General features: G+C 44.3%; 3 protein-coding genes across 4 annotated transcripts; all 3 read right to left on the bottom strand.

Annotated features, from left to right (window-relative positions):
* Nucleotides 1-1,605: 1,605 nt before the first annotated feature.
* Nucleotides 1,606-3,178, bottom strand: LOC121596419 (cell surface glycoprotein 1-like). Its single transcript, XM_041921347.1, has 2 exons — nt 2,097-3,178; nt 1,606-1,990 (listed from the first exon to the last, which is right to left on the bottom strand). The coding sequence occupies exons 1-2, from the start codon at nt 2,992-2,994 to the stop codon at nt 1,854-1,856; spliced, it is 1,035 nt and encodes a 344-aa protein (XP_041777281.1). The 5' UTR covers nt 2,995-3,178; the 3' UTR covers nt 1,606-1,853.
* Nucleotides 3,179-3,903: 725 nt separating this feature from the next.
* LOC121596418 (proteoglycan 4-like) lies at nt 3,904-10,341 on the bottom strand. Of its 2 annotated transcripts, XM_041921345.1 has the most exons (4): nt 10,230-10,341; nt 9,931-10,077; nt 4,291-6,042; nt 3,904-4,195 (listed from the first exon to the last, which is right to left on the bottom strand). In XM_041921345.1, the coding sequence occupies exons 3-4, from the start codon at nt 6,038-6,040 to the stop codon at nt 4,122-4,124; spliced, it is 1,824 nt and encodes a 607-aa protein (XP_041777279.1). In that variant the 5' UTR covers nt 6,041-6,042; nt 9,931-10,077; nt 10,230-10,341; the 3' UTR covers nt 3,904-4,121. The 2 variants fall into 2 exon arrangements, with proteins under 2 accessions (XP_041777279.1, XP_041777280.1); XM_041921346.1 differs by lacking the exon at nt 9,931-10,077 and having other exon boundaries at nt 10,230-10,339.
* Nucleotides 10,342-12,399: 2,058 nt separating this feature from the next.
* On the bottom strand, nt 12,400-16,640 carry LOC121597145 (SWI/SNF-related matrix-associated actin-dependent regulator of chromatin subfamily A containing DEAD/H box 1 homolog). Its single transcript, XM_041922705.1, has 8 exons — nt 16,486-16,640; nt 16,109-16,375; nt 14,305-15,758; nt 14,092-14,238; nt 13,809-13,966; nt 13,593-13,740; nt 13,000-13,501; nt 12,400-12,899 (listed from the first exon to the last, which is right to left on the bottom strand). Exons 2-8 carry the CDS (start codon nt 16,170-16,172, stop codon nt 12,766-12,768), a joined length of 2,607 nt encoding a protein of 868 aa, XP_041778639.1. The 5' UTR covers nt 16,173-16,375; nt 16,486-16,640; the 3' UTR covers nt 12,400-12,765.
* Nucleotides 16,641-17,139: the final 499 nt, after the last annotated feature.

Below are 17,139 nucleotides of genomic sequence, written 5' to 3'. Positions count from 1 at the left end.
TTTGGTCTGTTTAAATGATATAAATGTTATTCCTACGATTGCATAATCTTAGATACATCCATAATCAGATACAATACATGCACGAAAGCATATTCACTCTAGTTTGAGACTATCATAAGGAGAACGGAAGGACTTTGCTGTAGTAGTCTGAATATACCGCTTATGTAGTCTGAAACACCAATCATGGCTTGGAACATAAACATATTACTATCACAACACCAGAATTAACGAGAGAGTTTCGTTTGTTATAATTATCGTATAACACTTTCAAAAGGAATGCGCCTGACGATATGCAATGTGTTGTTTACGTCGCACACTGATCTCTATCCATGTAATAGCCTGGTCATTTAATACCAGGATATGATTTTTAATATTTCTCTATACGCCTGCCATATTGTATCGTAATTGTAACAATATTTTAAAATATAAAAAATATAAAAAAAATACAAAAAAAACTTGTACATCTTAGATCTTTTTACAATAGGTCATACTACTCTTTAACATTAATTCGTGTTTAAGTCCGAATATTTTTATTATTTTAATAATCACTGGAATGGAAGACAAACCATTGACATTTTATGTTTAATATTCTACATCTAATGGATTACAGTAGAACATCGATTATCCGGGCAGCTCGGGACCGGACGGTTGCCGGTTAATCGATTTGCACGGATAATTGTGAATTGTGTCCAAAGTCCAAGAATTGTGAAGTTCATAAAAAAATTCACTAGTTTTATGATTAATTCATTTTGAATTAATCGAATAATCGTTTTTAGAATATTATTTTAATCAATAACTATAGGTTTAACAACTGATCAAGAACAAAAATGAATTTTGAAAATACCACTAGACACTACAGAGCAGCACAAAAAACTGGTTGCCCACTTGACTATCGCTGCAAATTTTCGCCGTATCTTTGAACAGCTGTCACATTTATGCGCACTGTTAAGCCGCCCGACGGTTAATCAGCTCCCGAATAATCGACGTTCTACTGTATATCGTAATGGATTATTTTTATTGTTTTTTTTCATCTTATTTATAACAATAAAATTGAAATATTTGAATTTTTCGATACATTCAATAAATGTTTTGTAATTAATACATCAAACTGATCAAATTCTTCTTGTTTTCTTGTTTAGTTTAAACTCTGTTTTAAATTTAATTGATAATAGAAATGTACACCCAGACCAATTAGGCATATTTTCACAAACAAGAACTGCGTACACATACAGAAAATTAATGTATACTAAAGCCTGCCACGTAGCTTGTTGTCGTGTGTCAAAATTAGTATTTTGTCGATGTATCTTTCAAGCCTTCTAAACTTTTCGCTACCGATTTATCATTCTTGTGAATCATCCAAGCGAAACATTCGTGTAATTTGCGCGTGTATGTTCGAAAGCAATACCATTCCCGATCGCTCTAGAAATTAACAATTCATCAATATGAGGTGGCTCAAAAAAAAAACTAGAGCTATTTCCGACGTAGTACAGCACAGCTATAACAGCGACTTCCTATGACTAATGCCTTTCTGGTTGGTTCATATAGGTAAACCGGTTGCTGACCGTGATATGTAAATATGACACATGATCTTAAACGCCGGACATGTATTGTGCACTAGTTTTTTTTATTATTCTCAAGATATTCACCATAGCTAACGCTTGATCGATGATTGTGTAGTTTATTCTCATCGGTGGCGCTTAATCACAGTTGAACATGAATATCGCATCCTAAACAATCCATTCGCTCTTCTTATCGTTACATACTATTTGGCTAAATTTCGGGTATTTCCCTGTCGGCGACTGATACGACGCGTGCTCTGTAAGGTCAGCATAGAAAGCCGCGGAGCGCACGTTTCAATGCCAAGAGCTGCGGTGAAATCCGTGACCTTGGAAGCTGTCGGAACCGTGGCTTTGATAGTGTCGTTGACGATCGTCACGATGCTGCCAGCTGGAGCGTTGCGGAAAACCCTGATGTTGCCATTGATCGTAGCCTAACGGAGATGAAAACAAAGCACAGACGACCATTTCTTTAACCATGCTCCGTAACTGACCTCATCTAAACATAGGAAAAGTTGTAAACTCTTCGGTGTAACCTACCTGGGAATCGCTGCTGACCAATCCAAGGCAATTTTTCGAACAGCGTACGGAACTGATCCTCTGTAAGTGAAGGACCGTTGGTCGTCTGCTCGTCGTTCGGATTTACTTTCAGCTGCACCTGATCATCATCTTCATTGCTTTCGACCGATTTCGAGTCGTATCGTTCCGGTAGCGTAGTGGGCAGTACCGTGGAGTACTTAGGTGGGCTAAGTTTCGGTTGTTGTGGGCGCTGCGGCTTGTCTCCTGCACTCGATCGCACTTCATTTGCCAGATCATGAATAAAGTCGTTCACATCCTGAGCGAGCTGATTCGAGTCCTCGTTCGATTCGGTTGTGGTTTGTTCTTCTCTTTCAGGCACAACGATGGGATTGGTCGTCAACTTTTCCTCCGACGAATTATTTTCCACAAAATCTAAAGTTGTTGAGGATGTAGGGGCTACCGTAGCCGGAGTTGTTGTATCCTTCGTTGTGGTGGACGTGGTAGTGATCGGTGTTGTTGACGGTGAATTTTTAGCACTTGTGGTGTTTTGTTCATCTTCGTGAGGGCTTTCTGTGATCGGGTCAAGCAGCTCATCCTGTGGATCTTCTGTAAATTGTTCCTCATCGGTATAATCTACGGCATCAGATTGGGTCGGTTGTGGTTCTTCTGTTTGCTGCTCATTCTCTACCGGATCCACCGTTGCCTGCACCTCGGTCTGTTGATCATCTTCATACGCTTCCGTTTGCTCCTGTGCAGATGCCGTAGAAGGTGAATCTCGTGCGATCGGTTTTACTACCGCCTGCAGTTCTTCATCACCCAGCAGAAAGTCAATGCTTCGCTGCGGAGCGGATTGAATTCTTGGCACGAGAGCACAGCACAACACCAAAAACAACACCTCCACCACACGAGTCATGATCATGCTTGCGAACCAGCTGCTAAGGAATGCCAAGTACACTTGCTCACTTGTTTGCAATCAGAAATCAACGCCTTCACAAAAACACCTTCTAAAGCTCACTATTTCCTCAGCGCGTAACGAATCGTGCCACCACCGATCGGTGGAACCGTTCGACTAGATTTGATCGCAGGGACAGGAAATGCGGCCCGTTTTTATAGGCAATCGTTAATTTATTCTCTCTATCGTGCAAAATGCGCAACGAAAGCTGACGATTACTCATTTACTAGTGCTCTAAGACTGGGGAAGATTTAGTGGGCAACGCTCGATTCGATATGATTACTGAAGCAGGCAGGTAAATAAGACAACCAGTCAACCAAATAAACAGAATGGCAGGAGGTATAAACTATTCCATGAATTACATTCTAATAGTGCTCCTAATGAACATTACAATAATTATCGTTAATTAGGAGCACATCAAATAAGTCAAGAACAAGCGAATATGTACCAAAAACTACCAAGCTTTTACGTCAATGTATAGTAGAGCCCTTTTTTTATTATTTTGAAATTATACCTAAGCTTGAATTGAAAAATTCGTAAAATACCACACACAACAAGTGATATCAAAATTGAATTTCTATTAAAGTAGCTGAAAAAATTAACAATTAATAGCTATTCTGCTGTAATCAACATTACTTACTCATTCAGAACATGTGAATCCCTTGGAATGCAAAGGAATAGTTCCGCTCCAAGCAGTTCCGAACACTAGCCGCTCTCAACTAACTCTCAACACTGAATATCAATTGTGTGCCCATTGATTGAGATTACGTTGCATTTCACGTACAGCAGCAATATTAGAGCTCCCCACATTAACTACCATGTAATGACAACAGAAGCGACAATGCATCCAAGCCCAATAGCAATACTCGCAACGTGTTGTGTATGACGATTTCGAACAATACTTTATTCGGTCTGATGATGTCACCTTACTAAACTATTCCTTATCTCGTACGGGTTGATCTTACAGGCTAAAGACGTTAGATGGGCATGGGCATCACCCGGTCAGAGTCGGCATAATTGACTCCCCGTGCTTGTGTGACGCTTCCTTGAGCTGCATTATCTGCAATTAGTAACGGTAGCCGCTAACGGCAACCTTACTCGCTGTCGGTGCTTTGCTTTCGTTGCGCTTCCTGCAGCTTCAGACGCTTGCTGTATCCTTTAAGGTTCGCTGGTTGGGAAACGGGGAAATAAATACAAAATCACCGTTAAAATGCGCGTACATAAATTGTGCAACTTTACGGCACTGCGACGGGGTACACTTACGCGGAACTTGCTTCTTGGCCTTCTGCTTAGCCGGCGTCGGTACGGACTCTGGCTCGGTGGTGGTAACGGGGCTCACCGTAGTAGTATCCTGCTCCGTGACAATGCTCACTGTTGTACTGACACTGTCACTTTGATCCTGAGCGTCTTCTTGAACGGTATCCGAGCTTTCACTTGCACCCGGCTGAGAACTCCCTTCTGCGGCTTTTGCCTGCTGCTCCTCGGCTTTCGCTGTCGTGGCTGGTTCGGGAAGCTCATCCGAAGCACCGGCAGAGCGTACCTCCGGCACAGCTTTGTCTTCCGCGGTTTCGGCGGGCTTATCAGTGTTCTCAGCAACTGCAACGACCGTGGTAGCGTCTTCGGACTTTACGCTTGGCATCACGATCACAACGGCTTCGGGTGTCGATTTGCTTTCTGCTTCTTTGCTAACTGCAGCGGGTTTAGGAGCTTCTGCCTTGGATTCCACTACCCCATCCACACTCTTCACTTCACTTAGCTTATCATTGCTCACTGCATCCTTCGTTTCGGGAACCGTTTCCAAAGCCTTTGTCTCGCTCTTCACTTCCTGCTCGGCGGCAACAGTAGTTGTAGTCGCAGCTTCGGTGCTTTTTTCTTCTACCTCTGTCACTGCTGGCTCGTCCGCTGACACGGCTTCCTTCTGAGGGGCATTCTTACCATCAAGCATTACCTCTTCCTGGATAACAGTGACGTGAATCTTAGCGACGGTAGCCGGTTCTGCCTCAACCGGTTGCGATACCTTCAGACCTTCGACGATTGGAGCAGCACGAACTTTGGTGGGCCTTACCTCATCTACGCCTTCCGTTTGGGGTACAGGCTCGTCAGCAGCTGATGCGGGCACAACTTCAGGGGCAGCAGCAACCGATTCCTGAGCTTTCTCTACCACTGTTTGCTTTTCTGTGGTAGGCTCGACGTCACTTTTTACGGCAACCTGATCGGCCATGACTTTTTCCTCGGTGACAGAACGAACTAGGGACGGTTCAGCAGCTACTTCAGCTTTCAATTCCTCGGTGAGCTTTTCCGACATTTCCTCCACCACTGTTTTGACTTCCGATTCTATAGCCACTGCCTTTGGCTCACTTTTTTCCTCTTTAGTTTCCTCGACTTTAACACTCTCGACAGATTTGCCGGCTGGTTCCTGCTCTTCGGCTTTAGCGGCAGTTTCATTGCCTACACTTCTCGCTGGCAGTTCCTCCACCGATTTAGGGACCTCGGCTACAGTCTCCGGTACAGCAACTTTCGGTTCAGTAGCAACAACTGACTCGGAAACTACCAGTCGTAGCTCCTCATTGCTTGCCACAGTAGTGGACGCATCATCTTCCTTCGGAGCAACGGTAGCAGCAGCTTCTTCAACCTTTGCATCGGAGGATTCTGTCAATGGAGCAGATTTTGCTTCTGGCACCGGATCAGACGGCTTAGTAGCTTCTTCCATTACAGAGGTCAGTTCGCTCACCTTCTCCGATACAGTTTTCACTTCTTCCGGCTTACTCTCTACTGGTGTATCATCGACCTTTTCTGTTACTTCAACCTTCTTTTCATTGCTGAGATCTTTGGCCAACGCACCATCCGCGGGTGTACTTTGTTGCTCGGGCTTTGCCTCGGCAGGCAGGTTGGAGGGTTCCTGGGACATCGCACTGTTCACAGGATACACGGTAAAAACTTCTTCCTTGGGCACGGGAAGGGCATAGCTCGTGGCAATGACCACGGCTGTGGCGATCAGCAGGCAAAGCTTCATGGCTGAAAAAGGGCAAAGAATAAGGTAATAACGTGAGTAGTGTGTGACAATAGATTTCATCGAAGAATCAGAATCAATTTGTCTTTGAATTTAACGTGTGCACCCTCATTAAACTCATTAGCAACCTTTTAATGATCATAGTCTATCAACACGATCACGTGTGATGTTCGAAAACGAAATCAACGTCCATACGGAATGCGTCACAGCCCATTACCCGCGATTGGCAATATTTCACAAGATAAGCAAATTGAAAAGCCAGCTCGAGTTAGTCGATCGAATGATCGAGTTAGTCGATTCATTGTAACCGGAGTATCTCACTAGATATAGTAATCGACAGTGCTGAGACAGTTGTACATCTTGCATATGCAAATTGGAAGCTTCTCCGAAAACCGTAAAGCCACTGGTCACATTCTTCAGATGTATTCGAAACCTGTTCGTGATTCGTACTCGCTACGGGGCAGCGTCCGTGATGATTAGTATTCACTGCCACGGTGCCTGTTTGCATACCGTTCGAAGCTGTTCGGTGTTACGAAGCGCAGCATCTCGACCCCAAAGCCAAGTTGTCTTCCACGCAAACCACTAGCTACGTAATTTCCCGTATCGCTTTGGCCTTGGCCCATAATTGATGACTTATTTTCATGCCATCACCTCGGTACATGTCGCATACCAGAGGGTAAGGAACTCTTTGGAAACAGGTTACCCCCAACAGCTGTTGGTCGCTTGTCGTGCCGGACTACATTACATTGGGTGCCGTCGGAATCGAGCTGTTGAATGGGATTCATTAGGTGATGGGTTTGGGTGAACTTTATTGTGTATGTTTATACACAGCCCCATCACATTGCTTATTAGGATGACAGCATGCAGCAGTCGATTATGCACGCGGTCCGGCACATCGTGTGGCATAAGCGGCATATGAGAATTAACCCGAAATTAGACACTCCATTACGGTTGGCTGTTGCGCGCTCCACCCATTGGAATTGTTTTTCGACGGTGGTGCAGTGAATGTGAATCTTCCTTTCTACCCCGTTGCTCGCGTTCCTAAGCGCAAGGGAGGTCCTCCCTCCCCACCACACACGTAACAGTGCATAGCCGGCAGGGAGAAGAAGCAAAACACTCGCTGAAAAAGTGTTGTTTTTTTGTTCGTTTATTTTGTTTCACTCTATAAAACCGTATCTCACCGGTGCACCACACACTCAGACCTCTTCTGGGACCGTTACCGACGTCACACAGCTCGGGTGAGTGAGATGCCTGCCATCTACGGGGCAGCACGCTAATTACGTCGCGGTGCGCGCGTTGATCAATTTGTTATTCGCGGCCGTCGCGAGTTAAATGCCCAGAACGTGACGTGAAGCATGGGCCTGGGAACTGGCGCCCGGGGGTGCCCGCAGTGCTTGGGGTACGATGATGGAGTGTTATGTTGTTTTGGTTTTTGCAGACTGTGGCGTACCACTCTCACCCACCCCTTGCTATGTACCGTGCATTACGTGTGTGTGTGTGTGTGTGTGCGCGCACAAGAAGAACGCCCAAGATGGGCAATGTGCTGGCGCTGCTGCAATTGCAAAGCACCGAAATCGAAACGAGGTCGAGCGAGATGCCGTTTACCGTGGCGTTTGCATTGGTGGAGCAAGTAATGAAATTTGTTTTCGTTGGCGCTAGTACCTGGCTAATGATCGCCCTAACATTCGTCGTTCAAAAGGGTCGGATGGTGACCTTAGATACAAAGGGGTTAGTGCAGCGAAACAGCTCCGTACAGTACTAAGCCCACGAACGATCTCACCATTTGGCGATCGGACAATGGGTGTCGGATAATCGGGGAAGGTTACGATAAGAAATTCCACCCAATCAGTCTAAAGAAAAGCACATACAGCCATGGAGGCAGGGCGATTGGGCACAGAAATGCAACTCAAATTCGAAGCCTCCGAACCCCGAAACGCGACCAAACTGTGGTGGTTAGACAGCGACCTTGTGAAGTTCACAATCGGAATTCATTAAAGTCCACTTGTATTCGATCGTTTGGCGTGTGAAATCCATCCCCATCCCCATTGAAGTCGGGAGGGAGAGACAGGAAACTAAATGCCACGCAGAAGCTTCTTGAACTCCGCTCATCTGCTACAAATCTGAAGCTAACCGAGCTAATCTTATCGGACGGCTTTAAAAACTGTTTTCTTCGAGCCGGTTCGTCGCTTACCGCGCGAGAAGATCACTTCGTTCGTCCGATTGCTCACAGAGCCAGCCGGACGTTAGAAGATGCCCACTGACGACTCGTGCCAACTCGGCGTAGACTGTAATTAATGAACTTCCAACCATGATACTCCCTCCTCGCGGCTTGGTATGCTATGCTTGTTTTAACAGCTTCTCTCTCTCTCTTTCTCCCCCTCTCTCTATCTCACTCTCGGAATGGCCTTCCCATGGGTAGCCGTGGAGGACTAATTAAGTATGCAGATTTTTTTTTTATTTTGTTCTCTCCACATACTTTTCCACCCATTCTTTCGACCCACGGAACCGGACGCTAACATTTTGTTTCTAACGCTTTTTGTGCGTATGTACGGGCGTCAAAGTTGTTTTTTTTATTATTGAGTTTGGGCAGGCACATCGGCACGCGAAATTATGTTTGAATAATAACAAGCGTAGGAAAATCACATCGTTGCTGCTGTCTGCTTCTTTACAACACCAGCCTGAAGTTCTGAAGAGGAATCAAGCGCGAGCATATGCTACAGGGAGTGGGGAGAGAGGAATTTACGATCCTGTTTTTTTATAGGTACTGGATGAGAAAAGTGCAAAAAAATATATATATTTAAACATTATACTAGCTCAACGAACCAAAACATGGTAATATTTATCATCAAAAGGTTATATCCTGTTCATGGTAGGTTGTTTTTAGATGATGATCATACGAAAATGTGTGGGACTACCATCCAATGACCGAACTCCATGACCAAGACAAAATAAGAACAAAAATAAAAATAATAACCCTTATTCATTCATATTTACATCAATCTTCCTATCACACACATTAAATCCTTTACACGATTTCAAATCACTCTCCGTCGGCTGATATCTTCGTGAAAGGTATGAAGTAATGCGTCACTTGCAAAAAACGAAACTACAAGCGATAAAAAAAAATCACATGATAACCACTATCTGCACCACTTTCACTGTAAACTTCCTTGAAGGCATGCGCGATGTGATGCGGCCTTCTTCCTTCTTCCAAAACAGGTCATCAGGCCCCCCGGTTACCATTCCTCACCCATCGGGAGCCTGCTCACGATCGATTTCCCTTTCGATGACCCACACTCGGCTCGACCATTAACGCGTGCACACACATGTTGATAATGTGAGTAGCATTTCATAATTTCTCCGAATCCGAACGGTGCGCGTTCGGCAAGACACGATTACGCAAGGCTCATCTCGCAGCAGCCACCATCGCCACCAAGCGACGAACCCTCCCACTTTCGAGCAGGTGTGTCCACCGTGCATCCAAACACTTTCGTTGTATTGATACTCCCTGACTAAGTTCCACCAAAAAAACCCTCCTAAAACCTTTGGCTGCTAGCGAAACAATTCAAGCGTTGTGCTGGAGAGAAGGAAGGGAACCAAAAAAATGGATAGCACTAATCGCGGGCATATATCTTTTGATTGAGGTCAACAGAAAACAATCAAAACAGCCCCACACTGGGTGATTGACTACATAAATAAAAAAAAACGCAGTATAAGATTACGGTTGAAGGAACAAAGCAGAACCTCGCAAGGTGATTAGTTCAAGTTTGCCGATCTGATCGGAATGGGTTTAACGTGGAAAGCCCTTCGTCGAGTTTCAGGGGCATTCCTGAGCGGGCGGATACACTCACATAGTCAAACCGAGCTCCACTAACTGGCTAATGTGTGCCTACCTGTGCGTTGCAAGATGCTAAGGGCGCAAGGTTGCGTATTGTTTTCTCGCTTGCCGTAGAGGAGCAGGTTTTTGCGTACGGATCACGATCACACTCCTCGATCAACTACTACTTCAGACCACAAACAGAGGGGGCTATCGGGGCACTCTATGGGTTTGTAGATGGGATATGTAGAAAGGAAAGGAAGAAAGAAAACAACTATTCAAACCAGTTTTCTAACGAGCTACTACTACTACGTCGAACGTGCAGCACTATTTTTACTGAATGATTTTCAAACGCACACGCACGCGGACACTAACCCTCTCTGCGCGTAGCAAACAAAATACACACGTTTCCCCAACGATGCAGCGCGCCGGATGGGCTCTCCAGCTGTTTATGCTACGGTCACTTTCGATGAACTAAACCTGGCACACATCTTGTGCTTAGCTTTATAGCTGCCCCGATCTGGCTCCCTTCTTCGCGCGCGGTCGCCTTGTGCCTGTGGCTGCGCTGGCACCGGTGGGGCGACGGTTGGCGATCGTATGCGGCCGCCACCACTCTTTGGCAGCAGGATTTTTGGCAAAGACATGGGAACGCGTGAGTTGAAGAAGAATTTCCAACATGTGCGCAAAAGGCACACGCCAATAATAACGCTCATCCCAAGCGGATGGGAACCCAATAGTAGTAGCAGAGGCTTTTTGGGATCGAGAACAGAGATTGGCGATCGATTTAGCGTAGTGTAGATTTCAAAGCATTTTGTTGTGCCTTGATTATACGCGTTTTTTTCATGCAAAAAAAAAAATTTGCAGCATAATAAACCTGCCATCCACAGAGGCAGATTGTTTTATCAAAACGTAATTGTCATTTTTTGCAAGCATTTTAAGATCGCTAAATACTTCACCATTTTCAAGGCCGTTCAATGCAAAGCTATTCTTCATCGAGTGCGCCCCGCCAACCCCGAGAGCATCCAATTAAAATACGATCGACCGGCCATTTCGGGAGCCATTTGAATGATCGTCAAGATGCGAATTGGCACTTGAATCGTCCGAGGCGCAAAGGCAACTCGTGAGGCGTCTTTGTACATCTCCAAATCTTGGGTCAATGACACCTTCTCCAACGCATAGACACAACGCGATCGAACCATTCTGGCAATGGAGATACTCCACCTATAAACGAACCAGAGGAGGACGATCGTAGGGAATGATGATCATGGGGGGAAGATCGGAGAGGTCACAAGCACCAGCAAAAGGCAACTGGTTGATCTTGAACTTGTTTTGTGGGCTCTCTTGAAGAAATTGGACAGCGCTGAAACGGAAGTTGACAAGATACACATAATAATGGGCCGTCCGTTTTTCATCGCTTAGAAGCCGGAGAAGATAGAGAACAAAGCGGCGGCGTCACTGCGATGGCGCAATTGCAAAACAGCACACAACAGTGCTTCATCTTCGTTTCCTATGGGGCGAAGGCTTTTTCCACGCGCTCGTGGTGGAGGTTGAACCACTTCCTGCGATTTGCGAGGTTAGATCGCGTGAGATCAATCTGAGCTTGCCTGTTGTAAAAGGATAGCCAAACGGCTGGATCGTTTGGATTTGTTGGATGTTCTGGGAACGGTTGTGTGTGCTTTTTTCTTTCTTTTTTGGTTTTTATTGTGCCGATTGTGCAAGGAAGACGAGATAATATATACAGCACGATGCTATAACACGATTTCGGTGTTTGCGGGGTAAAAGGAAAGCGAAAACCGAAAAGTCGTAAACATTTCCCATTAATAACTGCCCGGGAGTTTTGTGTTCTGCTTCGCTTTTCTTCCGTCAGTTTTGCGGTTGGTTCTTTTCATCCCAAGATGGTAGATGATTTTGGTGAGAGATGGTTGGTTTATAAAATAAATAATAAAAAAATTAATGTTTAGTTTTTAGTACAAATTGAGTTTCCCAAGCATAACTCGTAAGTAAATAAATGCAGGTCTGGAATAAGGTTTGCAGCTTCTATTTAAAACCTTTATTCCGTCGTCCACCAGCAGCCGACACTATACTACACATAACGCGTCCAATAAATCTTCTAGCTAAAGTACTTTATTATAATTAATTACAAGACCTAGATAAGAATATATTTCCGCATTGTTTTTGAAGGTCGTTACTATCATTCATTCTAGACTAAAAACTCCAAATCAACAACTTAAAGCACCTATGAAAGACTAACGAAGCAGGTCGAAATATTATGATCCGCCCATCATTTCCCTCATCAGTCGAACCAATTAAGCCACCGCAAGGTTATACACTTTGACTGGCATTTGCATTGCCAGCCTATTCAAATAGCATTACCAGTAGGTATGTCTTACCTTGAAATCGAACGATATGTTTACTCACCTCGTAAATAAGATCCGTGGCCCATTTTGTTTCCCAACTCTCGTCGCAACAGCATCAATCAGCCCCGCACCAAACACTGGGCACTGGTCAAAAGGTACACATTGCAATAAAAAAAACGTAGAAAGTCATTTTGTCTTTTTCATTTTCTTAACAAATAGTGGACAAATATATTTGCTTCCATTAATCAACTACACATTATGTCTCTGCTTCACAGGGCTCCATCTGCCGTAGCTCGTATAAATATAATAGTAATAATAAAAAATGTGCAATCTTCAGAAATTAAGTCCATCTAGAACTACCAGCTAGAGCTGCTCACAATAATCTAGCCAAGCAACACGATTTGCTCTCATTCTAAGAGAGATACGTTTAACAATCAGCCCTAGTAGCCGCATGTCGTTCTTTTTCCCCTTTGCCCAGCTCCGGGGGATTTCAGGTAACGCTAACGTAAAACCGATGCCAAGTAAGTATATTTCTTCCGGTTAGCTGCTGGCAATTAAAACTCTTCCTGCATCGGCTTCTTCATGGGAGACTCGTTCTTCAGTATTGTTTCGGCCTTCTTTTCGTCCAAACCGAGCGCCATCGTCAACAAGCCAACCATGCATTTGTGATCATCCATTGGGTTTTTGCCTTTATAAGCGAGATCGAAGCGTCAGAAGAGGAAACATTCGTTCAATGAGGAAATATATTGCAAACACCTTCCACCCTGCCCCTGGTAGGCCCCACTTACCGTCCTGCTCCGTGACATCCTTCTCCAACTGCAGCTTTTGCTGTGCAATCATTAGCATGCCTTCCTCGATCGTTCCTTCCGATATCAGCTTATAAATCGTAACGGGTTTCTTTTGACCCATTCGATGGGCCCGATCCTCTGCCTGCTTGTCGTTGTACGGATTGAAGTCAATGTCATGTATGATTACGGTGTCCGCTGCGGTCAAATTAATGCCCAATCCGCCCGCCTTGGTGGACAGCAGAAATATGAACAGATCTGGATCTTGCGTGTACTGATCGATCAGCTCCTGCCGCTCAGTTACGGCGGTCGAACCGTCCAGCCTCAGGAAACCATGTTTACGAATTTTTAGGTATCGTTCCATAATATCCAGCATCATGGTAAACTGGCTAAAGATCAGTACGCGATGCCCTTCTTCCTTCATCTTCGGCAGCAACTCATCCAACTGTCGGAATTTACCCGAAGAAGTGATCAACTTTTCTGGCAGCTGCAAATCGTACAATGTCTAAAAGGGGCAAAAATGAGTTTTCAATTGCATGTTTCTATAGAAAATTGTTTTCCGAAACAGCAAGGCACTGGAATCCTTCGCCACTCACCGTATATTTATCTCTCATTTCGTACAGCTTAAAGTCGGACAGGTACGCAATGTCATAGAAAATATCATCCTCTTTGGTGCCTTTATAATCTGGATCAGTTGCCAATTTTCTTGCAATATTGCGTACATCGTCGTCAGAATAGTAGTATCTGTGCGTAAAAAGAACAGATGGTGAACATAGCTTTTAATTTTCAAAATACCTTTTTTCAACACTTACCTCAACAGCAGAGGATGGTTGGCAAGTTTCCTTAAATCCATCATGATGGACATTCCGCTTATTTCGGTATAATCCTTAACTTTTCCTGTTGCATTCTGGTATTCGTTGACGATTTCATTATATTTTTCTTGCTGTGAATCGATCATCGAGGTTTTCAGCTGTAATGTTTATACAATTAATGCACAATTAGGCACAAGAAAATGACTACAACATCGATGATCGAAAGACAAAAATAAAAGAAAATACATAATAAAAGTAAATCCTATTCAAAACAACCACTTACAACAACTTCCTTTTTGGGAGGCAAGAACGCGAGCACATCCTTTTTGAGACGGCGAAGAACAAACGGTTTCATAATTAACTTTGCCCGATCAATTTGATTTTTCTCAAACGAGGACAGTTCCTCCTCCCCTTCTCCTTTGTTTGTTTTCTGAAAGGGGTAAAAATTTGGGTTAACATAAGTTCCAGATAAAAACATATTTACCTTCACCCGTACCACTTTGCCCTGGAATAGTGTTTTGATATCCTCCACCTTGCTGCCAATTAGCTTGGGCATCACGAAACATAGCAGCGACATCAGCTCGAGCAAGTTGTTCTGCAGCGGGGTGCCCGTCAACAAAATGCGATACTTTGCATTGATACGTATCAGGTTCTGGTATCGCTGGGAGTGAACGTTCTTCAGCATGTGAGCTTCGTCGAACACCACATAGTCGAACTGCGTTACGCGCCACATTTTTTTCTCCTCGCCAGAGGCACCCATCATGTGATACGTGGTTAGCACGACGTCTACCTCGTTGATACCATTCTTGGCCCAATCCACTCGTATCATGCGTCGCTCAGCTTGGCTTCCATAGTACTTCAGTATCACTAGCTCTGGGCACCACTTGATCAGCTCCTGCTCCCAGTTGTCCATCGTGGAAGATGGTACCACTACCAGGTTCGGTCGTTCCTGGTGATTGTTTTCCTTCAACCAGGCGAGGAACGCAATGATCTGGATCGTCTTTCCGAGACCCATCTCGTCTGCCAGGATGGCGTTCATTTTGTGCCGGTACATGATCGTGAGCCAGTTCAAGCCAACCAGCTGATACTCGGCTAACTTGAATCCATCCGCAATGTTTCCCGGCTGCTCCACCAACGTGCCGCTGCCGGACGCTATTGCCTCTTCAAGCTTTTTGGTGATTTTTTTACATTTGCTCATCATTGCCGCTATGTTTTTACGTCGCGTCAAATACTCCTGCGTATAGTTCAATATATCCGTTTGAAGCGATCGGTGAGATTTCAGCTTGTCCACCAGATTCGACCAATCCTTGAAAGGGCGCTGTTCTAGCAACAGTTCGATCTTTTTCATTGACAATGTTTTCACACAAATCATCTCGTTCAGCCCGGCAGTGTTAAGGAATTCGAGTACATTTTTGCGCTCATTTGACAGCTTCCCATGGCTGTAGCTTCCGCCGTGACCATCACTGTCCTCATCGCTGTCGAACACCTGTTCGGCAGGACGGTCCGAGTCTACGTCGCTTTCGTCATCGCTCCTGTTCGGTTCCTGCACACGTCTCTTCTTCGCTTGTTGCTGATTTTTTTCCTTCCCATTAGTCGCCGTTTCGGCGGTCGCCGGCTTTACGGGCGATGGGCTGACGATGATTTTTCGTTTGACGGCAGTTTTTTTCAGTTCTTCTATTGCTTTGCCAACATCCCACTCATTGGATACCAACGAGGATTGTAGCAGCATTGCATCGACCTCCATGCAGGCCTGCCTTACCATCTGAAGTCGCAGCTCCTTTTCCTTAATTGTAAGTGCTGCTGGTGACTTGGTAGCACCATTCTCTTTTACAGCACCAACAACCGGGATCGGTACTGGTTTAATCGGGGTAGTTGATGCATCACTCTCGCTATCACTATCTCCCATCATCTGAATGCGCTTTCTTCCCGGGATCAGGGAAAGCTTTCCATCTGAAATGAATAAAGCCATATTGTGAGCCATATTTATTCGAAACAAATATGTAAATAATTTGTAAAAGAGTGCTAATTGTGGGTCGGATATGGCCGGATAAATGACAGCAAAACGTTCGATTAAAACACGCAATTATTTATCAAAACAAACACAAACATTTTTGCAGGTAAGTTAATATGTTGCGCTGCGGAGCTAATACATCGCATAATATATCCAAAATTTGAGCCGGCTGATTAAACTTACATGACGCTCTCGGCTGTCATGCTAAGGTGTGTATCCTTCGCCAAAGCATAAACAGATTACAATCGTTTGTTTGACTGCATCAATTATCAGACCATCCCCTGCTTACCTCCAGCTTCATTCCCATCGGTATTCCCATTCTGTGCAGGCTTTCTGAATCCGCGCAGCGACATGATCTCGGTTGCCGTGGAGATGAACCTGCCTAGAGCACCCCTTGATTGCAGATGGTAAAAGCTTCCGTTTGTAGATCTCGTGTCGAAAGCACCTTTCTGGATCCCGCCAAACGCGTCTTCTTCTGTACGCACAATAAACACACGCACACACAGGCACAATACACGTAATTTTCAAACCACGAACCCACCAACACAACAAAAACCTAACAAGAGGAAACTACAAATGTCTCAAGCACAGAAAGCCAAAACTTTACAACGATTGCAGTCGTTCTTGCCGGCAACATGCACACATAAAACGTATCTAATCACTCACAGTGTCGTTCTGTACACTAGTGGAACATGAATTTTCTCGAAAAACATTCGATTTTCTTCTCCCATCGACACAGCACAGTGCAGCACGATCTTGTTTCACAGCTTCATTTAACTTTTTTTTTCTTTTTATTTCGCAAAGCCGACGCTTTTTGACAGCTGATCATGTTTAGTGGTGTGCGTGACGTTATTTCGTGAGCCACAACAAAAATGTGTTGCTAAAAATTAAACTTAAACTTTAATTAAAATTGTATGAAAATTGATGCTTCAAATTATTGAAAAACTTTTACTTAAGCATACACACATTTTTGACTAAAAAAACTACTAAAATTAAGTTGTCGTTCAACAATTCAACCATATTTAATAATTTCTGCATATTAAAGTTTATTCAAGATTAAATGCTTATTCAAGTAATAACAGTAAAAAAAAGTTTCATTCATAGTTTTCTAGAAAAGGCCGCAAATTGTAAAAATACTTCAATCTCTTTTGATGCTGTGACAAGGGCATACGTTCTCCACTCCTCAACCCTTGGTAACCTAAACGCGTGCCTCTGTCAATTACAGTCTGTTCCCGATATACGCAGTTTATGCGTTCCAGAGGAATCCGCGTCAGTCGTATTTCACGTTTTTTCATCTAAATTTAATTAACAAAAATGTAA

The sequence above is a fragment of the Anopheles merus genome, chromosome 3R, assembly GCF_017562075.2.
Source record: "Anopheles merus strain MAF chromosome 3R, AmerM5.1, whole genome shotgun sequence".
NCBI classification, from domain to species: Eukaryota; Metazoa; Arthropoda; class Insecta; order Diptera; family Culicidae; genus Anopheles; species Anopheles merus.
The sequence above is the reverse complement of the archived record's forward strand: the minus strand, read 5'-3'. Positions and strand labels throughout refer to the sequence as shown.